Source organism: Talaromyces proteolyticus (assembly GCF_021365285.1).
Source record: "Talaromyces proteolyticus strain PMI_201 chromosome Unknown BGW36scaffold_2, whole genome shotgun sequence".
NCBI classification, from domain to species: Eukaryota; Fungi; Ascomycota; class Eurotiomycetes; order Eurotiales; family Trichocomaceae; genus Talaromyces; species Talaromyces proteolyticus.
The window spans coordinates 614,576-637,045 of NW_025764278.1; the positions used below are offsets into that span (position 1 = coordinate 614,576).

The window sequence follows — 22,470 nt, forward strand, 5'->3', positions numbered from 1 at the left end:
CAGAATATTATAAAACCTTCGAAACATTAACTGTTTTTGGATGCTCAAGAATAAGCTTGATACTTTTATTTCACGATGATCAACGTACCTTTCCGTTCCTGGATTAGTATATAACATAGCTAAGACATGCTATGTCATAACCCGAGCAGCCCAATCAGCGACGGTATAAGTCGTTAACGCTTAACTTTTCTTATTCTAGTTGGTATGATGTTCGAAATTGTCATGGACCAGGATCCACTATATTGCGGGCATTGCGAAAACAACCCCAGCGCTCTCTTTAGGTCGCATCCACTAAGAGGGCAAGTCTCGACTATGATAAGACTCAATCAAAAGAGCCAGAAACGCGATCCTGAGGACCTAGAAAGAAAGTAAGCCCAAGCACCGGCAGTAGTACTTTGCGATAACTGAAAATCTAGTCTAGAAGAACTCGCAATCGTTTGTCACAACGTGCTTACCGTCGCAGACATGCCGAGTATGTGAGAGGACTCCAGAAATGTGTCGAGGGGGCCGACACTACCGAAAGTGAAGGGTTAAAGCAGATGCGGAGCGAAAATCAGTATCTACGAAAGGAACTAGTTGAGCTTCAGTCAAAGTTGACTAGGCTCACTGAGACATTAAAAGCATTGGCTGGCTCAGTATCAAACGCATTGGACAAATGTTCCGTTGAGGGGTCAAGTAATGAGGCTGCTGAGGTTGTGCCACCTAGTGAGCCAGGTGGAAGTGAACCACAAGATCGGATTTTCAATCCTGAACTCGGCGGCTCAGCTGTATACTCCGTTACTGCGGATGATCCTTTGATGCCAGTAATCGAGTCTTCTACGACCATCAGTCATCCCTCCTTGTCTTCTCAGGTAGCTGGCTGTCTTGAAGTATCCTGTGACACTTTTGGCTGGGATGCAACTTCAGACGTTTCGAGTTGTCTGCTACTACCTCAGATCCCGAATATCTGGAACCATGAGTACCAGATGGGCTTGCAGCCATACATGAGGGCGTTATCTGAATGTGAACGTTCAAGTCTTAAACTTGGCAAAGCTTGGGTTGAGACAAACTCTCCATTTTCGGATCATATATCTACTCTCAGCCACCTGTTAAGGGCAAAGCTAGGGAGGATCGGGCCGCAATTGGAACATTATGAAATGTACTGCCGCCTGAGACTATATCTTTTGAATACCGTTTTGCTAACAATGAAACAGGCTTTATCGACAAGTGCTGGCAGTACTAGGGCTTTTTAACAGTCTCACACGACCAGCAGCCATGGCATGGTATGCGAAAACACGATTTTACCATATCGTCGACTTGACTACTTGGCAATTGCACCCTTGTCCCGAGTTATTAAATAGAGTTGAAAAGCAATATCGACCAACAGTGTTGCAGCTGCAGCACCAGCATCCTGGGATCATTGACTGGATACCCTTTCCAGCTCTGAGGGATCGGTTGATTTGCCTGCACTCTGCAAACCCTCAGATAGATCAAATTTTCTGTGACGTAGTCAGCAGTTATGTCGTTGAAGCCTGCATGGCAGATTTGGTCTTAGGCGCCCCCGCAACAAGAGTCTACCTACGCGTTACTGATGTTGCTATGGGCGCCGCTGACGCGGAAAATAAAGACATCGACCCGGCTGCTGTACTTCCGGCTCCAGATGTTTCAAGCTTATTCTCACTTGGTGAATGTGCCCAAGCAGTTTTCAAGCTGCTCAAAATGAACCATGGAGTTTCGCACTACAAACTCGACCCTTCATTTTTCGGCACCTATCCAGAGCTCTTCGACCCGGAAAATGATATTGTGGCACAGGGGTTTCCTCTAAAACCAAATAGCCAGATTATTTTGCCCTCACCGAGCCGTCTAAATGATTTGACATTTCAGATATATCGAAGCTTTCTAGAATTCCACGCCCTTGCACCTCTTTAACTATTACCTGGATCAATATGCCTAATATGGTTTATTATGCAAAGACCCTAATATTATACAATTAAAAAGAAAGAAAAAACAAGTCTCTAAAAGTGTACTACTCTGTTACGCATCAAAGAGTCGACCATAGAATCGGGCTATGGCCGAGAAGATAAAGACAGCTTCTCGCTTTCATCCCAAACGGATTACATATTGCTAGCACTGCAATAACTTTCCATGTGAAGCTAATACGGTATCCATACAGTATAAGTTGATAGTTTTCCGTAGCCCCGTAAAAGAAATCCTACTTCGAAACTATCGGGCCACAAGAACTTGAGGTAGGTGGTAATGGTCTTATGAATCCGTGTTCAAGAAGAATGGGATTATAGCCTTATTAGCACTGCACATCGCTTTCATGTAGGTAAACTCGTGGGATTAAAAAATTGATCTCTAGCTAGATCTTTAACCAGATCGGTGTAAAATTTGCCATCAGCCCAGGAAGTCCTCGATCAGAGCCCTCAGATCACTTTCATCGAGCGTCTTTATGCCCAGTAACTCGTTATCCAAATGGCCCGAAAAGTCACAACCATAGTCGGGATTCCAACATGCACAAATACAAAATCCATCCATGGCCGCATTGATGTTTCCTTCTCCCCCTTTGTTTAGTTCGGCTTCACTTTCCTGTTTGACTTCTTCCGTACTCTTGCAAATTGTGTTCCATTCTTTTCCGTCCTTTTCCTTTGCATACTGAATCAGTTTATTCTGCGTAGTCACTGTAGAATGAATATAAAGAACTCGATTGGCCGTTTGAGCTTGGTTTTTGACTATGCCCAAGACTGCCTGTGCTACATCGGCGAGATTTGTGGCGCTGAAAGGGACATCGCCGCCGTTATACAATGTCGCAGTGTGTTTGGATGGATTCACAATAAAGCCAACTTTGAGACCCCAGTCGAGAAACAGTCCATTGGCAATAGCAGTATAGGTGAAAGTAGAGTTTGCGCTGTACTTCTCAATAAGGTATCGCTGTGTTGCAGCTTTTGGAGCGCATACGGGCAACTGCACACATAATGGATTGAGAGAGTCCATGCCAAATTCAGCGGGAATAAATCGCCGTACGCCTACAGCCTCAGCAGCATCAATCAAGGGATTCTGACTGCCTATGGCTAAAGTGGCAAGGCAAGAAACCACGACTTCGACCCCCTCTAAGGCGGGAACTAGAGACTGGACGGAATTGAAATCGACCTCCTTGACTGTGAGGTTTGAATGAGGTGCTATTTTTGATGAGTTTCCCCCAATTCGAGAGAGAACAGTGACATGGAGGTTGGCATGGAGAAGAGCTTTCAGAACAGGGCCCCCAAGGTTACCGGTGGCACCGGCAAGAGCAATCTTCAGAGCCATTCTGCTTGAGAAGTTGATTTTTATGGGATGGGTTTGTTTAGATTTTCCTATTCAGACGGGAATTGAAGCTCAAAACTAGGACCAAGATCCGAGGGACAGCAATTGATATCAAAAAAAAAACCTCATCTGATAACCTCCCAGTCATAGGAGTTGGATGAGGACTTTATATCCCAGAAAATTCCCCCCTCTTGGCGGTGCTTAGAAATCCATAATTTTAAAGGCGGAACCTCGCGGGAATTATCCCACAACACGCATGATTAATTCGTAGTGTGTGAAGCTGAGAAGTGAATGTCATATGTAGAAGAGATGACGAGAGCTAAGCCGCATCTAGTGTCGGATCCGACACCTTCCTTTTTGGAAGAAGTGGAGCATTTTCTGTATAGTTCCTCTTTTTAGATTATTTTACTATCTGTGCAACATATTTTATTTTAAGAATGTTACCTTTATCAATTAATGGTGACTCTTGAATTATGTTCGTACCATGTAACTGAATATATTTATTTTTATACCTCTGTTACGATCAGGGAGATTCCTGGACTCGAAGAAAAATATGACAGCCAAAAGTTTCTCGAGTACCTGAACTGGAGATAACAGATAAACAGCATCTATGCTATTTGCCTTACAATGGATCAAAAAGATCTCGGTATTGCTGATCCTGTCTCTCCCCAGTTTGCATCACCTTATCAACCATTGGGTTGCCCTGTTTAGGAATGATATTTCTAATTCATCAAACTCTGGTGGTAGATCGTCGCGGACCTCAACTGTTACGAGCGACTGATGCTCAAAAACGTGTACGTCATCCACGACTTCTGTATGATGTGGGCCAACAATGGCTTGAAAAGTCTCCCCTACTTTCGGTATTGTGGACAAAATTATTGCGTATTCATCGGAAACAGGCCAATGAAAACCATTGTATGGTAGGTGAATAACAAACCATTTCCCGTCAGTATATAGAGAACCACGGCATTTAATCGTGAAGGGACGATTTAACAGTCTCAATGACGTCCCCAATTCGGAAAAATTAATCACAAATCCAGAAAAGCGGACTAGAAGGCCCAGTTCCCCATTCATCTCCTGGAGAATGCCTGTCCCTAGCCCCTCACCCCTACCTGCATCAGCGGTTCGAAAATTCAGCAAGGACTTCGGAGCCCATTGAAACCCAAGAACGTTAAGACGTTCATAATTATTGAAAATCAAAGTTGTCTCAAACTTTTTCATCGCCCGTAAGAAAATGATCATACGTTGTTTAGCGGCCTCTGCATCTGGCTTGTCCGGAATAGCTAGAAGCTCATCGAGATCTATACTTAGAAGAGTTGCTAAGCAAATAGTTTCGTCGGCAAGTCTCGAGGTTTGCCGGTAAGACATCGAAGCTGCTAAAGCCAGATAGGTAGTCCATCTATTCTCCTCACTTCTTCCGGTGGATTCAAACAATCTTTTGAACAAAGTGTACTCCTGAAGTAGCTTTTGGTACATTTTTTGTGGAAATCCCAAATGAAGCCCTCTGCTAATCAACAGTTCATTGTATTCATGAAACATGTTGCTTAGGTCGTCTAGCTCAATAGCTTGATCACTGAATTGTATATAAACAGCGGAAGGCAGAAACCCTTCCTGATGAGTCCATAAACGCTTTAGCCAGTTTGACTGGTATAAGCGAGTGATAATTGTCAGCATTGGGGAAGTTGATGGAATTTGCTGCAACCAAGAGTCTAAGACTAGCACACCACGTGCATTGGTATATATGTGACGCATACTAGCTATGGCTTGCTTCCGACGTGCTTTGTTTTCAGCTTGGACTGGAATACCTAAATGATCAATTGTTAACATCTCATTATCTTATTTGGCATTCTATCCTGGAGCGTACACAAAGTGTCCATCCAAAAGCACACCAATTCGGGGCTTTTTTCGTCTGAAGTAGGCTCTTTGGATTTCCAGCGAATATTCTCAATGTAGTGCGTGATACGGTCAAGTTGACATTCTGGTAGCCAATTATCATCAGGGTTTCCCATCCCGTCCGCCCACCTGGATTTGAAAAGGTCAGCAATATATACATTTTGAAGATTAGAAATCGAGAATCTCAAGGTAATGATAAAGAAACAACCGCTAGCGTACTTACACATGTGAAATCGCTATATATGGAATATTTTGCTGTTGGGAAAGATGATATTCTGAGGACCAAAGTTGTCGGTCGTCCTTCTTCCAGAGAGCAACTGGCAATGCTCCTTTGTCAATAACTCTACAAACAGCATCGACCCAATTTTTGCTCGTCATGTCATCACCTAGATGTCCTCCATACTCGATTTCAGTTTTGCAATGCTGCTTGTGCCACGGAGGCCCCGCGTGACACGTGAGATAGAGATCCTCGTCGACAAGATTGAGACAGCGCTGAGGAAGGCAATTATGATGATGATCTAGATAATCAACCCCAGGACTTGGCGACGATGCAACATAGTAATGGCCGTCAACAGAGAGTTCTTTCAAAGCTGTATTAACGTCGGCGAGACACCATTTATACTCTAAACGTTTCGTAAGAATTTTTGATCTAGCGCCAGGCCATGCTCTGGCCTGATCAACTCTTTCGTTGCACGCTGTTATAGCCACTTTTCTTAGGGAGAAAGCTAGTGCGATCATCGTTGTCGAAATTTCGTCCCTCACGGGCCAATGGTTATTTTGACACGATATTGAAATATCGTCCCCCGTAACACAAAAATGATTCAAAATGGCCTTGGCTCTTTCGAATTTCTCATTAAGTTTGTCCCATGTCGTAAAAATTTTAAACACTAAGGGTTTTTCGGCTTCCTCAATAGTCTTTCTCCACTGCGTAAGCAGGGCTGGAAGTTTTGTGGTATCAACTATGCGTGCCTTCTGAAGGCCTTTCGGTTTGAGAAAGTCTTCTGTTGTCACAGTGATGCCGCCGATGGCCAATACATCGATGACAAGGCCAAAAAAGAGCCAAGTTTGAAAGAATTGTTCGATTTTTAAAGGATCACTCCTCTTAAGAAGCCCTTGAGCATCGACTCCAGCATTGTTCGCATCAAGGAGTTGCTTTTCACTCCAGCCTCTTCGCTCAGGGAAGTCCAGAAACCCTAGACCATCGTACCATTCCTTCTCTGGAGCTTCGTAAGGAGCGACAATGAAATGTTTCGCGCCCTCAGGGAGCGGCAGGTGGTCCATATTATAGCTGCTTTTGTATGGAAGGGGTGACCTGCAGAATACAATTCATATGATGAAAATGAAATAAAGCGTCGATGTCTAGTCCTCGTGTTTATTCAAGCTAAGTTGTCACCCTAATCCCGCGAATTTGGGAAGGAATAAACCTATGCTCATATAGTGTCGCAACCAGCTACTCCACTTCGCGGGGTTAGTACTGCAGTCAATATAAAGATTGCATTTCTCTCTCCCGAGTATTGTATACGACCAGGTATATTATTGGCCAATGAGTGTAGCTCTCTGACTAGCGACGACGCTACCCAGCAAAATTGGGTTGTAGAACCTTAATTTCTAACTCGCCAGTCGAGGATCCGAGTCGAATAGGGAAGTGCCTATCTCAGCCCAATGGTTTGTTTAAGATGCCAAGCCACGTCACTTTCAGCTTGCCACGGACGAGACTAACTTGATACACCATGGATAAAAACACTCCGATTGGCCCACTCGGAAAGATATCTAGAAACGGTTCGGCCAATCATATGTTCTTTAACATATCATTGGTGGTGGTTCACCATAATGTGTCTATCCCGTGAAGCTCAGTATTTCATGTAATATACCATGGCACCCTGCAGCGCCATCTCACAAGACTTCCAATGCTATTATCCTTTGTTCTCTTCCTCGACAACGCTTTGTTTTGCTTGGACTGTATATAATATACACATGTACACTACCCGAGTCAAGTGATAATATTGATGAGGATGGCATCAATTGATTTAGAGGGTCTAAAGCTGTTTTCTGGCCATTGGATCGCCTGAGAAGATTTCTCATCATCCAGTGTCTTTGGATTAGATTTGTACAAGTAAAATATGCAACGCGCTCTATACACTAGTAAATCATATTTTTCCGTCAGATAGGATCGGCAGGGATAGGGTGTTCAGGAATTGTATGGGGATGGACGACTAAGAACTATACAGCCAATATTCTGACATCAATCAATGCTCAAATGTTCTTGCTGTCGCTCGTATAATGGATTTCTTCCATCAAGCCCTCGCACTAGTTACCATTCGCCTGACAGGCAACCGAAGCGTTAAATCTATGAAGATACTGTGCTGCTTGAGACCATTTTTAATCCTCATATGAATAAGCTACAACTTTCATATTTTGGTCTTTATCGTATCAATTGATGTACAGCACAGGGCATAGGATGCGAGATATTATTATGCATGTAGATCAATAACTGAATCAAAAATAACTTGCCTGATGACCAAAGCAGCGAATGGTATTCCTGGGTCTTTCGTTATGGAGCCAAATCACAGCCTACACCAGGCCAAATGTTGCTTTAGCGTTACTAAATATGGAAACAGGCGCGAGTTGACGTCGTGGTGGTGGGGGTTAGTGGCGGATACATCCATTAGGGCTTGACACTGCCTCGCCACAGTTCCTTCGGCCACTGGCTACTCCACCGCATGGTTTGAAATAATTGATATAACATTAACGTCAAGAGCTCTCTGAAAAAGACCGGTAAATTCAAATACATAAGCCCAGAAAGATTAAGAGGAGCCAAATCACTAAGGGATCAAATTCGGAATGGCAGAACTACTATCAATCCTCCAAGTCGCAGAGATTGCGACAAAAACATCTATCCAGTTATATGATTTCTTTTCTACAATAACACATGCACCTCAGGAAATCCGGGGTATAACCCGAGATATTAACAGTTTCAATACACTGGTGTGTAATCTTACTGCCTCGTTGAAGTCCCCCGATGTAAGGGCTATCATTGAAAATGATTTGGAAATCACCAATGCAATCGAGTCTCTTAAGGAACCCATAGGCAATAGCCGTAAAACTTTTGAAAAGATGGAGGAAAAGCTGCGCCCACACTTGAAGGAAGATATTTCCTCATCTGAACCGCCAAAGGGCAATGGCGATGCTCCAGCGCAACAAAGACGGCTTAGCCGGACTGATGTGAAATGGTATTTCAAACGAAAAGAAGTGTATTCCTTGCTAGGCGAGATGGAGCGGAACAAGGTAACGTTTGGGGATGCTATGGGATATGTTACACTGTGAGTGCCTTCTCTTTGTACTCCCAGGCTTTCTCTAGTGGATGGTTGGATTTGTGTGAAAATTTTCTAAAATTATCTGTCTAGTCTTTTATCGTTCAAAACGTCTGCTATCATGAAGGCAAATTCTGCTGCCACTGGGCCCAAGCCTCAAGATGCTACAATAAAAACCCCATTTGATGATGATGCAGGTTCTGCTCTTATACGATTCGCCGAAACAGCATCTACCTTGCCTCAAGGCTCGCTTTCTGACTCGAAGCCACTGGTCGATACAAGATCGAGCATGGTAGAGCCGGAAGAAACTGAATCTCAACTGACGGATACTCTCATTCAGGCCGTCAAAATCGGATCCTTGCCACTTGTAAAGGCGTCGTTGGAGAAGGCAAATATTAATGGCCAAGATCGTGATGGACGGACTCCACTGTCTTTTGCCGCAGAGCTTGGCCATGTTCAAGTAACAGAGTTACTACTTGCTAGAGGTGCAATAGTATCAATTCGCCAGTACAGCAACCATCGCCAACAAGGATCGTCGGAGCCACTTCGAGAAAGCGGACGAACACCTTTACTCTGGGCGGCAGCAAAAGGAAACAGCGCGATTGTACATCTTTTGCTACAATATGGCGCAAACCCTAATGCCCGATCGACGTCCGGAAGGTTTGCTTTACAAGAAGCTACAATGAATAATAATGTTGATATTGTTAAACTGCTATTGCAATACAAAGCGGATGCGAATGCTAGGTCCTACAATTTTGTGCGTTCACTTTTTGTCTTCGGATTATTTGTGCATCTTATTAATACCAGAAACATACATTCCCCTGCCTTATTTTGCGATGCAACTTGATGTTTTCTAACGAGTTGATACTAGGGCTGGACGGTGATGCATGAAGCTGCTTTGCACGGTCGAGAAAGACTTGTGCAATTGTTCCTTAGGCACGAAGTATCCTATGACACAGTCAGCACCGAGAAGGATGCAAGAAGAACACCGCTACACCTTGCAGTGTACAGTAAACGACACGACATTACTCAGACTCTCCTAGAACAAGGGGCGGATGTGAATGCGCAGATGCTGGAAGATACTACTGCTCTTCACTTAGCTGCGGCCGGGGGATGGTATGAAGGAGCTGAGCTTTTATTAGGCTTCGGGGCCTTGATAGATGCAAGAGATGCCTTTCTTCACGAAACACCTTTGCATAAGGCTGCGCGAAACCGACAGATGAAAGTTATTGGAAGGCTGTGTAAACATGGAGCAAATAAGAAAGCCAAGAACATTGATGGCCAGGACTATACCTCAGTTTTGGCTTGTGCACAGGAGAGTCCCCGAGCTTGGAATGTTTCAATAGGAGATGCATCGCTATTTTCTATGTAAGAGATTCTATTTGCGCTAAGTTTATCTATCGCCTTGGAAGCATAATTATGTAATTATATATTCATTTGCATATGTTCGTCCAATCGCAATTTAGTAGAAGAAATATTGACGTTGCTATTATATACTGTATCTGGCTAGCAAAATACATTGTATTGATAATTAATTTTTAGGCTACAATTTAATAATTTTCTGTCAAAGATCCGGATTTCGCAAATGCTGCCTAGACGGGTTAACATGCACAACAACGAAGTGTGGTGTAATAACTAAAGAGGGGATTTGGCTAAGCCCCTCTGATATGAAACATAAGATTTACTGGGCTCTTCTATGAAGGATTGTCCGGAGAATGACGCTCAAGTGAAGAAGGGACCCTTGGAGGACCCTAGGGGGAGGGCTGACAGCTTTGAGCTGCGTGTCACTGGCAGGCGAAGCCCCCTCATTTAGTTCCCAGAAATATGCCCCTATCAGGTCCCCAAATCACCCTCCGTATATAATCGGCTTGGGGCGAGGAAATTTGTTTGTGCATTGTAACTCCAGGCACCAGCCCGGGGTAGGCAGTGGGAAGAAAGAGGGGCTTGGGTCCCTAAAAGGCCCCATAACGCCCACTGAATCGAGACCTTTATAGCTTAGAGCTGGGTAAGGTCGTTAAATTTGAATGAATAAATAAATGACGCTCAAGAGCTTAGAGAACAGTAGATTGTGTTGGTCCCATTCTATAATTCTCACGATGCGCTCTGCGATGCTATATTCAATTTAAATGCAATATAGACAAGAGCAAATATCCTATACAAATATGGTCTACGAAGCGGAGATGGCTCAAGTGGTCAGATATATCCAAACAAATGTCATCTAGCTGTATGATCCGACCTTTTGATCCCACTCATTTCCAATAGTGTCAAGAATGGAACATTGAATGGAGTGTCACAGCGTATCAAACTACAGAAAAGTTTTTTCTCTGCGAAATACTATGGCGTCGTTCTGTAGAAATGGATCCAACAATTTTGTATCCCAATAGAGCCACACCTCTTTGAACTGTAAGCCCTCGATAGCATCAGAGATATCGGCCGGGCCGATACGACATATAAAGCTCATCGGAACGCTAACTGATGGATTGTCAGAAGTATTTTCTGGAAGCCAAATATTCCTGATATTTTGAGAGATTATCTGGGCAGTTCCATCTTCGTTTTGGATTTCCCAAATACTCAACCAATCATGTTTGAGGCGTCGAAATTGTCTGAAGAGTAACTTCATCCAGGCCCACATCTCATCTCCTCCAACATACTGGACGTTGTTTTGATTGTGGAAGACTGCGTCTTTGGCGTAGTACTGTTGGCCAGAACCATGGTTGAAACCATGGCTGTCTACCGTATCGACGTATGCTTTGAAGAAGCGCTGAGCTGCTGTTTGAGGCCCGTTGGCGCTCCACTCAGCGCCAGACAAGTGACTTGCAAGCTTTGGCATTGGTGAATATCAGCGAAGATTCTTTTTAGCAGAGGTTAAATTTATGTGGGTGGTGAGTGATGATTTTGAATCGGTTTCTTGGTGGCCTCAATATCGACAAGGAAAGCCAGTCCGTTGGATTTTTGTAAAAGGTGAAAAGGTCCGGAGGTCAGGGGTCTACTTCTTAAAATTGCTGTTATAATTTAATATTTATTATGGGGTACTGAAGACTAATGCTCCATATTTTTAATTTTTGGTTACTTTAGTTCAAGTCCTTATCACTTTAGTTGGCAGGGTACGTGATTTTCTCAGCGTCGAGTAAGTTGGGGCAAACCGTGAAATAAGCGGCAGGATTTATTAATAGATAGTTAGAATTTGGGTCATATACAATTGATTACGTTTGAAATAAGAGCCTATTGGCTTTATTCTTGATTTCATGGCCGCGAATGGTGCTTGCTATTCCTTTTGGACTCGAAGACTAAAAAAAAAACATCAAGTGAGCCGCTGTACGCCCAATTATTGCCAGACTGTACAAAAGGAGAAGATCACTAATCACAAAATATTTAAGTTCATTCTTCAGAGAGCCACATAAGGCCCTAAGCCAAAAGGGGCAAGGGGCTGGGTCAGTCTTAGCACGAGTAGCTGCGTTGTCAGGGTTAACCGCCACCAGATGCAGTAGTCCATAGTATATAAAAATATTGAAAAAAACATCCCTGGGTTCCGTCCCATTTCTGTCATTCATTTCACCGCCCTTCTGTGACCCTGTCTCTCCTCTTGTCAACTCACATAGTAATCCATCGGATTTAAAGGGAGTTTTCGATACTGGATGTATAAGGATTATAATTGTTTTTTCCCCATTCAGTTTTCCGCTAGTATATTTTGGGAACAGTTTTGAGAATATACCCCAAGCAGTCGCTCACCTGGTCCTTAAGGATGCCCTTTGGGACTACAGGTGTCTGCTTTCGACTCCCGGGCTTGGGAAGATTCTCGGAAACGTGGCTATTGCAATAGTCATTTTAGCTCCTTGGTGAGCATCCATGTCTGGTGAATGTCAGGATTTGGTGATGTATTTCCAGCACCATATTGCCGCAGAGTATGCTCAATTTCGTGGAATCGCTTTTCCAAAGCCCACTCAAGGCTTGTCATCCCATAAATATCTTTAGTATTCGGATCTTCACCTCGTTCGAGTAGCAGTTTCACCACAGGCAAATGTCCTCGAAACGTCGCTACAACCAGAGGCGTGCTTTTATTTCTCCCACCATGGCAATTTCGAGATGCACCGTTTTCCAACAGTCTGTCCACGACGGGGAGTAGCCCGAACGAGGCGGCATAATAGAGCGGTTCGGTGATGAACGATAATTTAGCCGGAGCCTCAAACAGCAATATCTGTGCCCACGATGTATAGTTCCCGCCATTATGAAACTTGTGGGTATAGAAAAAGCTCATGGCTTGTTCTAAATCGCTATCTATTAATCCATCGCCTGTATACTGAATGGCATTGCAGTGTGTGGCCCAATTTTCGGCTGCATACCGTAGCAAGGGATACTCTGCGAGACGCTTGTTGAGTGCCGGGATATTTCGGCATGGATTATTAAACTCGTCAAACATTAAATAAGTGAGGCACTTTTGAAAGATATTCCTTGTAGCCACTCGTTCATCAACGCTATAAAAAGCGGCTCTACTCTTTTTTATTGCATCTGAAGTTAGATAGGATCGGACTGACGAGTGAGCCAAAGCAACGATCGAAGTCTTCTCGTCATAGGTAAGCAGACCCTGACAAATGTGTAGAATGGCAGTTTGGTCAAATAGCTTGCATTCGTCGTCCAAATAGCGATCATATCTTTGTAAAACAATAGCTTCGTTTAGTGCGGAGAGTCGTATTGGCTGCCGGTTATATATTAACCAGACGAGTATTTCTCTCGCAAGCTCTCTGTCACTTGGCGGGATACATTCTAGGATAAGTTCGTATGTGCCGTTAATGCCATCGGGTATCTGCTCTAATGCTCTGATGACATCTCGGCCCGTCCTCTGAGAGCTGAGAAGTTCAAGTTGGCACTGAACATAACGAAACCTAGAATTATAAATGTCAAAAACATGGTACTTTTCGCGGAAAGGATTATAAATGACTGTGTCCATAGCCCCAACTTACATTCCGTTTGCTTTCTTTGTCAGCGTTCTCTTGATTTGGTCTTTTACGTGAGGTGCGAGGCGATGAAGTGCTGGTTGTTGTTCCAATTGCCTATTTATATACGCATGAATGTCATTTGGGTTTGAGGAGGTTTCCATCTTAACTCTCAATAGAGTGTTATTTTCAAACAGACTCGGTGGAGGTACGGTACTGGTAGTGAAAGCAAAGAGATTGGGTAATAACTTCATAAGTTTGTGTAGTGCTTTGAAGATCGCATCACTCTCAGAACTCTCATTAACAGCATCGATAAAAACAAGCAAGTGTTGCCGAGTATCGATATGGCTATGAATTATCTCAATCAGAGCATCGGCAGTAGGCTCAGTTCTTCGCTCATAAGGTTCTCTCAAATCTTCTAAGATACTGGGAATAGTTTCAGAGATTTGAGTAATAAGTGCCCCAAGGATATAGATCAGTTGTTGGGAAGGCACGGAGCGAAATGAGCAGTAGTGGTAAAGAACTTGAAAGGAAGTTTTATCTGTAGGTACTGTCTGAACTGCTTCTATTGCACTTGAACTGCGAGATTTCGGAATAAGTATCAGATACAAGCTCCAGGGCCGATTTTAGATAGCATTTAATAGGATTAAACGTACCAGAGAACAGTTTTTCCAGATCCAGCTGAAAACTTTATCTTAGCAAGCTCTATATGTGGAAACAATGGCAATATAGTGGTCTCACATTTTCCTTCGAGATAAAGTAGTCTCATATCATCTGAGCCCGAAAGCCATCGCTGAAATGGCCCATCGATGAACCAAAGTCCTGTTCCGGACTGGCAAGTAGAACGAGCTCTGCGATGCATTAGTTCAAGATCAATGGGACAAATCCAATCTTTGATCTTTCGGTTTATTTCATCTGAAATATAGCTAGTCAGCAGCTCAACATGACGTAGAAATGTGTCAGGTGGTAATTCCGACCTTGGTTGTTTTGGTATAGCTGGATGCTTGTTTCTGCTATCGCGCCAATGGATATCGACATGTCTCTACCTAACTCTCTTATATGCTGTGTCAGTATTAGTTGTGAACAACGTGAGGTTCTATACTAACGCCTTATCGTTCATCAAAACCAGAATAAAATAGGTTTTTATTCTTTCTAACTTTGCAACTTTCTCTTGCAGATTAGTCTTTTTCCCCGGCCATCCTAAATTTCGGAGAAGAGATTGACCCCGCAACGCCCTTTCGACTAAGTCGTCTAGAATCTCTTGCAAGAGATTCCTTGTATCGGTCATAGCTTTGTCGAACGCATCTGACGAACGTGTGTTATTAAAGTAAATTTCCGTCACTTTAATAGTGGCATCTTTTTCCATTTGGATCTGGTCGACAATGGCTTTGAGAGCGAATAGCTCTCCGAACAACTCTCGAATGTCCTTTTGTGCATTTTTTACTTGGCTTGCGTAGTCGTATACGGTTTTGGCGGTGGTAATGACTTGTAAGATCAGTCCAGATATTGAAAGAGGATCAGCCATCGTCAGCATATAACAATTAAGTACTTCCCATTGGCTACTCTCTCAAAATAGAGAAGATGTTATTCAAGTTAGGCACCAACATATCAATTGATGATTACCCCACACTACAAGGTCAAAACCGCCTTTACCATTTTAACACTCTCTTAACCGAATTCTGCCTCCACTGCCAAGGCGCTTATTTATATCGTAACATGTATCAAGTGCTGTAGTATATGGTATTGTTTGGTTTTTGTTTAAACGTCAATTACAATACTAGGCTCTTAAAAGTTGGTATTTTCATTAGATGTGCATTGTTATGTCAATTTCTGCCCGAAACATTAAATGAATAATACTTATATGGGTATGTATAAAGATAAAACATAAAACTAACTACCTCAGATAACTTAGGTGTCCGTTTTAGTCATCGGCTACGGCGTGAACCATGCTGTTTCTTGGTTAGCATGGCAGCGGCGGTTGGGTGACGCTAGTCTAGGAAAAGCTATGCACATGCGGCTGATGCTTCCATCTCTTTCGTGGTCCAACTCAGATTTCTAAATATTTCAATATCCACCGAAACACCAGGCGAGCCAAAGATAAGCGACAGAAGAAGTGATTTGGTGTCCATTGAGACTATCAAGCCAATGCCCACATTTCCCTTTTACGCAGAAGCCAGACTTTTGAATACTAAATCAACACTTGGCTTGTAGTCGTCACACAAAATGTCAAACCCGGAGCAAGGGCGCACAACGGCACCAGGCCAAGAAACTCTTTGGAAGCATGCCCGACGTACTCTTGGGGACAAGTACTTTTCGTTTCTAAAAACAATAACGGATCCACCGCAGCCCACTGAGACATCTGCTGGGCAGGTCCAAAATGATCCTATGGTGGACCCACAGACCAAGGCCTATGTTAGAAGACGCGACCAGATCCGTCGATCTCAGAGGTCAGGTCTTACAAAAGGAAATTTCATTAATGCATGTAACTGATATCGACTACAGAACACACCGGGCTCGTACAGAACAGTACGTTCTTGGGTTGGAATCAGAGGTTGGCCGACTTAGACTCGCGCATGCAGACTGTGTGGCACTTGTTAAGTCTATTCATCAAAAGCTCGGCCAATTTATGCCGGAATATGCATACGAGAGAACTGCCGCAGCTCAAAGTCAAGCTGCCACACAAATACCGAGCCAACCCAAAATTTCAGAACCGGGAGTCGCGAGCAACGGATGGAATTCAGAGTCCACTTCATGTTTACACGAAAAAGGGCAGTTTCCAAATACGCAACAAGTACGACGTATAACCGATGCACTGCTAAGCTCGGAAGTTGGTCTTGAATTTGTCATGAGGTACGCGACGTGACTTACCTCCGCAATTGGTTGAATTTCCTTACATTATGCTCAGGCTCGAAACACCATGCTTGCAGTACGTACGTGAAGATTTAGCTTCCCAAGATTTATCTGCCTCGCCGGATACTTGCCAGCCCTCCTCAGATGCAGGCTGTGCTATGCGCAGAAAACTTGCCCGCGAGGCTAACCCACTTGCTGCAACTCCGGTTGGTGCCAGCGCCGAACGGCTATTGGCATTGAGCTCAAGACTTGACCTCGGGGAAGGTCTCATTACGCCTATCCAAGCGTGGGACAAAATGAAGGCTCATCCGCTGGCGCATTTACTCTCATCTGATAAAATATACAATATCATAGCGAAGTCGCAGTCAATCACAAGTTGCCATAGGTAAGATTAGCTTAATACGAGACTAGTAATCAGACTAACAATTGCTGAAGGCATGGCGCTGCCTTGGATAGCCAGAAGTTTGAAGAGCTTTTGAACCACATATTGCGTTGAATATTGCCAACCGCAAAGTTCATTTAGTTCCTGGTCAAAATGCCTCAAGGACAGCCCTATGGCTTTCCTGGGCATTGAATTACTATTTCTGAGGTCTACTGAGGTAATTCCCACCTGCCACTTTCTATATAGCTCTTGATTCCATCGAGTTCCCGAACACCCTTCCAAAGAGCCCACAAATGAGGATAATTTTCTTCCGTAATCAACTCTGGTGGTGACGGGAGCCATTTCGTGATGAATCGGTTGAGCCAAGTGAATGAGTAAATGTCTGGGAGATGAGGCTGCGCACTCAGATTAGCAATGTAACTATGATCAGTAATATGAAAAAAAAATGGAACATGCTCATACACGAGATCCCAAGTAAAAGGGCCCATCAGTTTTCTCCAGAATGGAATCATGTTTCTTCAAGAACTTGGGGAACTCAACCCAAAACTCAGATGCTCCCTGGCGTTTTGACTCGTCATTAGGAGCCCGCCAGACTTTCCACATGAACATAGACATCATATCTGTCCATGCTGCATGATACATGTCTGTAAAAGCCGCTTCCAGTGGCTCTTCACCCATGAGTCCCAAGGTATGAGAAAGAAATCGTTCCATGGTATGGCTTTCTGAGATTTGTTTCTATTAAGCTGGTCAGTTGGCGATAATGATATTATCGTAGACAAAAATTTACCCATTGTCCATCGGCTTTTAAAACTCGAAGCACGGGTAGCTGTTGCAGTGGAGTGGTTTCCTTTTCCTGCTCCCAATCCTATACAAAGATTAGATATATAGTTTGCAGAGTTAATTAGGAAGGGCATCACCTGAACAAAGACATTCACATATTCCACTCCGGCGAACTCCAAGATCAAACGGCTCGTCTCTGCAAGGCCCTGCTGGCGCCGGCTGTAAATTTGATAAGCAGATGGTACAACCATAGTGATGAAATGCTTGAGATTTAGTACGAAACTAGATGGGATGGCACGTAAACCAAATCAAGGCTCATGGTCGCTTTATATGTCGAGTTTTTTGAAATTTGTATTCTGATATTTCTAATATATCCAGTATAATCTCCAGCACAATTGCCTAACTCGGATGTTTCCTCAACAATGCTGCGGGTAGGCGAATTGTTAACGTCGCTAATATTATTACTACTCATCCTTGCCTGCCATCCGTGCATCTAATTACTACACGGTAGAAAGCGGGCATACGTACTAGGCTAGGCGCCATTTGTTTCGGAAACAATTTGATGGCGCTGATGTGGGGTTGACCGACGAACGAGACAAGGCCCAGTACTTTAAAATACGCATGATTGATCAGAAGAGCGAAGATATTTACAACGCACTCTATTCTCAGTCGCTTGAAATGGGGTTCTACACGGTATATAGTTAAGACTGAAAAGACACTGTTCGCAGTAAGGGGGAATTAAAGAAAGATTTTTTCTTTGAATTCAGTCTTGCTCTATAGAGTATAAGGGCGTCTGCTAAGAAATATTTGGCTAGTGCAATACTAGCATAATATATAAGTATTATTGAGTTATCCCTTTTTTTTTTTTTAGAAATTATAATATTGTACGTTTAATGAAAATCTTTTTAAGAGACAAGGGTTGTAAATTACGTTCTAAACAAAACAGAACAATAGAGCACTATCCCAAGATATATTACGATATATATACAAGCACTTTGGCATTGGGCATGATGAAAGAAAGAGAGTGTCAAAAGGTGAAGGCGGTTTCGAATCTCCTTGAATTAGTGGATCGCCTATTATTAAATATTAAGGCAAAGTTACAACTACGTCGTTGTTTTTGACATTCAGGGAAAACAGTTTTCGACATTACAAATTGACCGCCGCGAAAACATACTATTGAACTCGTCATTATGACCAGATATTTGCATTACACGAACCACAGATATGACAATCTCACGCAAAATATGACCATAACAATCATGCTAGCCAGAAAATAATTAATCAAGCTTCCGAACGTATTTGCGCCTCGCCTTTGCGCACATAGGTCTCCCTCACCGGATCTCCTTCGTTACTTGAAATGATCCATTCGCCAATTCCATACTTTTCTGGAGCTCTTTTGACTCCCCGACCTCCGCCCCCAATGATAAGATTTCCGGGACGATAACTTGAGTCAGCCTGCATTCGACGAATTGCCGAGACGTGAATCTCTGCATTGTTGGGGATATCACGAACTTCTCCATAAGGAAGCGGCCAGTTTATGGGTTTCCAGGATCCGTCTGGTTGTAAGTCCATTCTTCGGAATGGCAAATATTCCATAATCCACCAGCTCATTGTCGAAATCGATGGTAAGCCGCCGCCGAATCTGAGGCAGTCATGCACTATACCCTTGTCCCCAGCGTGCTTAAGGGCTTTATGAAATGTGCTAGTGGAGGGAATAGAGCCATGCTTTTCAAAATCATTGTCTCGAGTACACTTGCTATTGAAGTTTGGTTCAAATCCGGAAAATGAACGTACAGGTTCATCATGGCACTCAAATTGTTTAAGCTTCATTGAGTCGAAACGAAGACCTGCCAGTTTTGCTTCTTGAACCATCCAAACGAGAGGAATATGGCTGAGAGGCCACTCATCATTCGGATCCAGTTTCCAGCCACCCCCAACGTCTCCATGCTGACCAGCGAACCAAACCTCTTTAATATCCTGAGCACCCTCTGTTTCATCCGAAATGAGCAGTCTTCGAACCCGGAGAGAAAAGCCGGATTGATCACTTTTGATTGAGGCGACATCCTCTCTCGATGCTGTCTGCCCCGGGTTAGTTAATCCAATGTGTTGGCTAGGAGTCACCCGATATATGTTCTGTCCCTGGCTATCTGGAAGGCGATACACTCGGTTTTTAATCATTTTCTCTGCCACATGTGGCTGGCTATCATGGGCTTCCTTATGCTCACATCCGGCATCATTGACAACAATTTCAGGGGTTTCTTCGTTATGAATATGCGGATGCCAGTGATGTGTAGGGTGATTGTGAGACGTTGGGTTCCATGGAGTCATCCCAGAAATCAGATCTTGCCGAAACTTCGCCCTACGTTCGTCTATTGAAACGGCATGGCGAATGATATGTGCGGAACTTCGGGCAGTATATGGAAATCGACTCCTCCGCATCCAGGGGTTCTCAAATGCAGGTACGCTGTTCACCGTGTCGAAAAGACCCATGAACCTAATTTGCTTAATTGGGCGACTGAACGTCTCTCGAAATGCGAGCATATATTTGAAAAGTTTTTTTCTCTCTCGCTGGTCTTCCTCCGTTTCACTGCTTCGCCGCTGCCACTTTGCAAAGGTTTTCCATGCGAAACGAATCAACTCCTCATTTCCAGCCTCAAGGAGGCCAATGAAATCAAGCATTTCTGCGAGGAAGCGAGCGGTATATGAACCTCGACTGAATCCGAACATGTATATATCGTCCCCAGGCGTATAGTAACGCATGAGGAATTTGTAGCCTCCCAGAACATGTTCGTCAAACGAAGACCCTATTGCTGCATCCTTCATCTTCAGATAGGCCGACCGGATGCGCTGGATCCGACCAATAGAGGAAAGTGAATTCGACGATACATAGGTCCCAATTCCTGGTTGATAGTAATGAAATTGATGGCTTTTTGTTCGGTCAAGCATCTATAGCTCGGGATACGGTCAGGTTCTCGTTCTCTTCCTCTCCGATTTTCTAATTACTCACCCGGTATATTTTGAGTACATTAGTATCTGACGTGTCACCAGAAAACCTATTTCCTGTCCCATCAAAGCACAAAACAAATTGCTTCGGTGGGGGTGCCGGCCAAAGATAGGCCATATTGAACGTAAATCAGGCTAGATCTCTCTGATCCTTGTCTGGAAAATCATGACTATTAACATCACCGAAATAGTTAACTAGGGATGGAGGGTGGTACATATGTATATGTAGTGATATATACCATCGCAACCACAATGTATAAATCTCAACGAATCACAGCGTTTCGAACCACCACGTTCAGCCTATGCATGGGGATCGTCTTTAATGGTGTATCTGAGCAACAATCTTCAGCTTGTCTCGGTGCATGTTTGGATCAATCATCTCCTGCCAGCCAATTAATTTATTGAAGTAGGAGAGGCTAATGCAGTCTAGCGTAAGCTCCCGAGGCTAGGACATGTTCCCTGTGAACTGGTTCGTGGCTGGCTATAACCGACAATTGGCGCTACCCTGACACATCCTGTTGAGGAAGTGCATTCTTTTAGGCTCGTGGCTTTGACATTAGATTTGCTAATTTATTCTGCTAACTCATCCTCTCGCAGGTAGACTGATGACGTGGCCTTGCCAGTCGGCATATCAATTTTTAAAGAGCTGCCAGTTACATTATTTCTTTCTCGCTAGTCCATCCAGCAGATTGTATGTGCGGTGCGACAAGTTGAATCAAATATATTGACCAATACCCCGTAAGTCGTGATGGTAAAAGTAACGTTCAAATTCAATGTTAATGAGCAGCTTATCTAGGGCCTCACCGTTATTTCGCATCCAGGTTAAAGATAGGAAATGTATTTCTGGCAAATTAAAGATAGAATATTTCAAAAACTGCAAGACAAATAATAGAGCCCTAATAATAAGTTTGCCGATCTTTGATGATTCTGTTCGTAAGTCAGCGCTGAGGATCTACTGGACCCAGTCATTTCAATGTTCTAATAAGTTAGCGTTGCTAGTTCTGCTAGTACTATATTTAATTCATACAACTTTGAAGAGGCACATATCGTAAAGTATACTACGAATATCCAAATTTAAAGTGAGATTCTTACAAGCTTTTCAAAAGTTGGGGTAAATTACTTATTACATATAGAACCGGCCGGAGCTACTATTGGCCAAATGAACATTGAAAGCTTCTGACTAGGAATGAAAAATCATCCATATGGATTTTCAGAGTCTAAATATGTTTTCAATCCCAAGGAAACAAAAAAGCCTAACAAGACCTATAGTTATCGAAGACATGTTTAAGTCATGCATTTTCGTCAAATTTTGTTCCTAAACGCGCAAAAGAGTCGAGAAAAGATGAGCGATATCGATTGCGAGCAAGATCAACATCTGCCTGTGATGTTCGGGGGGGCCTCCTCTCTTCTTTCATATTGTTCTCACCATGACAGGTGTTATGCATAATTCTTAGGAAGAGTTCTTTTGAAACATTACAAACTTCACTAGATAAGGAGTGATTTCACATCACATATCCAACTTGAGGGGTTTCTTACTCTGCCATGTCTGCTCACTAGATAGCAGTATTCAAATCCCGCATTTGAAGACAGTCATACCTTGGGAAGGCATATCGTACATTTATCAAGAAGTAAATTCGATTGGGAGAATTCCAAACGTACCTTTAGCTTTTCGGCAAATGCAGATGGGTGTGACGGGAAATGGACTTAGCGAGTGCGAAGACCATGCAGTGACTACCATCGAACACACACTTTTCGACGAATTGTGGATATCTAAGGTAGTTAACTATGAACTCATCGATGTTCCAGCGCTCTCAGCAACCTGCTGGTTATCTCTGGTTTTACATCGTAGACCTCCGAGGAACCACTGCTGCATGGAAAAAGATTTAGTCAGCAAAGAAGTACCTACTAGTTCATGTGAGTCTGTATTGTTACTTCATAAAAAACCTCCGGCAAAATAAAATGATGAGTCTAATGTTTAAATATAGGGTGGTCACCACTGCTATGATTGCGCCGGCAAAGACAAAGGGTAAAACTATCA

General features: G+C 43.4%; 10 protein-coding genes across 10 annotated transcripts; 3 read left to right on the plus strand and 7 right to left on the minus strand.

The window, feature by feature from the left end:
* The first annotated feature begins 281 nt into the window (after positions 1 to 281).
* BGW36DRAFT_369057 (uncharacterized protein) lies at positions 282 to 2,005 on the plus strand. The gene is made up of 3 exons (XM_046215075.1): positions 282 to 368; positions 422 to 1,138; positions 1,194 to 2,005. The coding sequence occupies exons 1-3, from the start codon at positions 313 to 315 to the stop codon at positions 1,906 to 1,908; spliced, it is 1,488 nt and encodes a 495-aa protein (XP_046076276.1). The 5' UTR covers positions 282 to 312; the 3' UTR covers positions 1,909 to 2,005.
* Positions 2,006 to 2,275: 270 nt separating this feature from the next.
* Positions 2,276 to 3,469, minus strand: BGW36DRAFT_369059 (uncharacterized protein). Its single transcript, XM_046215076.1, has one exon. The coding sequence runs from the start codon at positions 3,283 to 3,285 to the stop codon at positions 2,377 to 2,379; it is 909 nt and encodes a 302-aa protein (XP_046076277.1). The 5' UTR covers positions 3,286 to 3,469; the 3' UTR covers positions 2,276 to 2,376.
* Positions 3,470 to 3,798: 329 nt separating this feature from the next.
* BGW36DRAFT_333941 (uncharacterized protein) lies at positions 3,799 to 6,569 on the minus strand. Its single transcript, XM_046212898.1, has 3 exons — positions 5,399 to 6,569; positions 5,147 to 5,304; positions 3,799 to 5,087 (listed from the first exon to the last, which is right to left on the minus strand). The coding sequence occupies exons 1-3, from the start codon at positions 6,454 to 6,456 to the stop codon at positions 3,961 to 3,963; spliced, it is 2,343 nt and encodes a 780-aa protein (XP_046076278.1). The 5' UTR covers positions 6,457 to 6,569; the 3' UTR covers positions 3,799 to 3,960.
* A 1,236-nt stretch (positions 6,570 to 7,805) lies between these two features.
* On the plus strand, positions 7,806 to 9,622 carry BGW36DRAFT_84570 (ankyrin repeat-containing domain protein). Its single transcript, XM_046222635.1, has 2 exons — positions 7,806 to 8,495; positions 8,580 to 9,622. Exons 1-2 carry the CDS (start codon positions 8,017 to 8,019, stop codon positions 9,331 to 9,333), a joined length of 1,233 nt encoding a protein of 410 aa, XP_046076279.1. The 5' UTR covers positions 7,806 to 8,016; the 3' UTR covers positions 9,334 to 9,622.
* Positions 9,623 to 10,780: 1,158 nt separating this feature from the next.
* Positions 10,781 to 11,392, minus strand: BGW36DRAFT_457578 (uncharacterized protein). The gene has a single exon (XM_046221977.1). It carries the CDS (start codon positions 11,314 to 11,316, stop codon positions 10,792 to 10,794), a length of 525 nt encoding a protein of 174 aa, XP_046076280.1. The 5' UTR covers positions 11,317 to 11,392; the 3' UTR covers positions 10,781 to 10,791.
* A 331-nt stretch (positions 11,393 to 11,723) lies between these two features.
* Positions 11,724 to 12,171, minus strand: BGW36DRAFT_84579 (uncharacterized protein). The gene has a single exon (XM_046222636.1). It carries the CDS (start codon positions 12,035 to 12,037, stop codon positions 11,774 to 11,776), a length of 264 nt encoding a protein of 87 aa, XP_046076281.1. The 5' UTR covers positions 12,038 to 12,171; the 3' UTR covers positions 11,724 to 11,773.
* On the minus strand, positions 12,172 to 15,040 carry BGW36DRAFT_84581 (uncharacterized protein). Its single transcript, XM_046222637.1, has 6 exons — positions 14,524 to 15,040; positions 14,395 to 14,471; positions 14,159 to 14,332; positions 14,074 to 14,098; positions 13,445 to 13,996; positions 12,172 to 13,366 (listed from the first exon to the last, which is right to left on the minus strand). The coding sequence occupies exons 1-6, from the start codon at positions 14,949 to 14,951 to the stop codon at positions 12,307 to 12,309; spliced, it is 2,316 nt and encodes a 771-aa protein (XP_046076282.1). The 5' UTR covers positions 14,952 to 15,040; the 3' UTR covers positions 12,172 to 12,306.
* Positions 15,041 to 15,435: 395 nt separating this feature from the next.
* On the plus strand, positions 15,436 to 17,116 carry BGW36DRAFT_369065 (uncharacterized protein). The gene is made up of 4 exons (XM_046215077.1): positions 15,436 to 15,864; positions 15,920 to 16,267; positions 16,323 to 16,652; positions 16,703 to 17,116. The coding sequence occupies exons 1-4, from the start codon at positions 15,641 to 15,643 to the stop codon at positions 16,761 to 16,763; spliced, it is 963 nt and encodes a 320-aa protein (XP_046076283.1). The 5' UTR covers positions 15,436 to 15,640; the 3' UTR covers positions 16,764 to 17,116.
* On the minus strand, positions 16,671 to 18,060 carry BGW36DRAFT_84595 (uncharacterized protein). The gene is made up of 5 exons (XM_046222638.1): positions 17,958 to 18,060; positions 17,567 to 17,881; positions 17,437 to 17,514; positions 17,112 to 17,384; positions 16,671 to 17,044 (listed from the first exon to the last, which is right to left on the minus strand). The coding sequence occupies exons 2-5, from the start codon at positions 17,678 to 17,680 to the stop codon at positions 16,859 to 16,861; spliced, it is 651 nt and encodes a 216-aa protein (XP_046076284.1). The 5' UTR covers positions 17,681 to 17,881; positions 17,958 to 18,060; the 3' UTR covers positions 16,671 to 16,858.
* A 489-nt stretch (positions 18,061 to 18,549) lies between these two features.
* On the minus strand, positions 18,550 to 20,550 carry BGW36DRAFT_333946 (uncharacterized protein; the record flags this gene model as incomplete). Its single annotated transcript, XM_046212899.1, has 2 exons — positions 18,550 to 20,375; positions 20,437 to 20,550. 2 exons carry the CDS (start codon positions 20,548 to 20,550, stop codon positions 18,711 to 18,713), a joined length of 1,779 nt encoding a protein of 592 aa, XP_046076285.1. The 3' UTR covers positions 18,550 to 18,710.
* Between the last annotated feature and the right edge of the window lie 1,920 nt (positions 20,551 to 22,470).

What these genes read in the sequence shown, in the direction of transcription:
- BGW36DRAFT_369057 (XM_046215075.1), top strand. Translation starts at nt 313, where the DNA reads ATGATAAGACTCAATCAAAAGAGCCAGAAACGCGATCCTGAGGACCTA. An exon ending in CCTGAGGACCTAGAAAGAAA is followed by an intron (nt 369 to 421) that starts GTAAGCCCAAGC and finishes AATCTAGTCTAG; the next exon opens with AAGAACTCGCAATCGTTTGT. An exon ending in CAATTGGAACATTATGAAAT is followed by an intron (nt 1,139 to 1,193) that starts GTACTGCCGCCT and finishes ACAATGAAACAG; the next exon opens with GCTTTATCGACAAGTGCTGG.
- BGW36DRAFT_369059 (XM_046215076.1), bottom strand. Translation starts at nt 3,285, where the DNA reads ATGGCTCTGAAGATTGCTCTTGCCGGTGCCACCGGTAACCTTGGGGGC.
- BGW36DRAFT_333941 (XM_046212898.1), bottom strand. Translation starts at nt 6,456, where the DNA reads ATGGACCACCTGCCGCTCCCTGAGGGCGCGAAACATTTCATTGTCGCT. An exon ending in TATATAGCGATTTCACATGT is followed by an intron (nt 5,305 to 5,398) that starts GTAAGTACGCTA and finishes TTTCAAATCCAG; the next exon opens with GTGGGCGGACGGGATGGGAA. An exon ending in CTTTTGGATGGACACTTTGT is followed by an intron (nt 5,088 to 5,146) that starts GTACGCTCCAGG and finishes TTGATCATTTAG; the next exon opens with GTATTCCAGTCCAAGCTGAA.
- BGW36DRAFT_84570 (XM_046222635.1), top strand. Translation starts at nt 8,017, where the DNA reads ATGGCAGAACTACTATCAATCCTCCAAGTCGCAGAGATTGCGACAAAA. An exon ending in GCTATGGGATATGTTACACT is followed by an intron (nt 8,496 to 8,579) that starts GTGAGTGCCTTC and finishes TTATCTGTCTAG; the next exon opens with TCTTTTATCGTTCAAAACGT.
- BGW36DRAFT_457578 (XM_046221977.1), bottom strand. Translation starts at nt 11,316, where the DNA reads ATGCCAAAGCTTGCAAGTCACTTGTCTGGCGCTGAGTGGAGCGCCAAC.
- BGW36DRAFT_84579 (XM_046222636.1), bottom strand. Translation starts at nt 12,037, where the DNA reads ATGAATGACAGAAATGGGACGGAACCCAGGGATGTTTTTTTCAATATT.
- BGW36DRAFT_84581 (XM_046222637.1), bottom strand. Translation starts at nt 14,951, where the DNA reads ATGCTGACGATGGCTGATCCTCTTTCAATATCTGGACTGATCTTACAA. An exon ending in GTTTTGATGAACGATAAGGC is followed by an intron (nt 14,472 to 14,523) that starts GTTAGTATAGAA and finishes ACAGCATATAAG; the next exon opens with AGAGTTAGGTAGAGACATGT. An exon ending in ACAAAGAAAGCAAACGGAAT is followed by an intron (nt 13,367 to 13,444) that starts GTAAGTTGGGGC and finishes TTATAATTCTAG; the next exon opens with GTTTCGTTATGTTCAGTGCC.
- BGW36DRAFT_369065 (XM_046215077.1), top strand. Translation starts at nt 15,641, where the DNA reads ATGTCAAACCCGGAGCAAGGGCGCACAACGGCACCAGGCCAAGAAACT. An exon ending in GGTCTTGAATTTGTCATGAG is followed by an intron (nt 16,268 to 16,322) that starts GTACGCGACGTG and finishes CATTATGCTCAG; the next exon opens with GCTCGAAACACCATGCTTGC. An exon ending in TCAATCACAAGTTGCCATAG is followed by an intron (nt 16,653 to 16,702) that starts GTAAGATTAGCT and finishes CAATTGCTGAAG; the next exon opens with GCATGGCGCTGCCTTGGATA.
- BGW36DRAFT_84595 (XM_046222638.1), bottom strand. Translation starts at nt 17,680, where the DNA reads ATGGTTGTACCATCTGCTTATCAAATTTACAGCCGGCGCCAGCAGGGC. An exon ending in ATGTGAATGTCTTTGTTCAG is followed by an intron (nt 17,515 to 17,566) that starts GTGATGCCCTTC and finishes ATCTTTGTATAG; the next exon opens with GATTGGGAGCAGGAAAAGGA. An exon ending in CCTTTTACTTGGGATCTCGT is followed by an intron (nt 17,045 to 17,111) that starts GTATGAGCATGT and finishes CTGAGTGCGCAG; the next exon opens with CCTCATCTCCCAGACATTTA.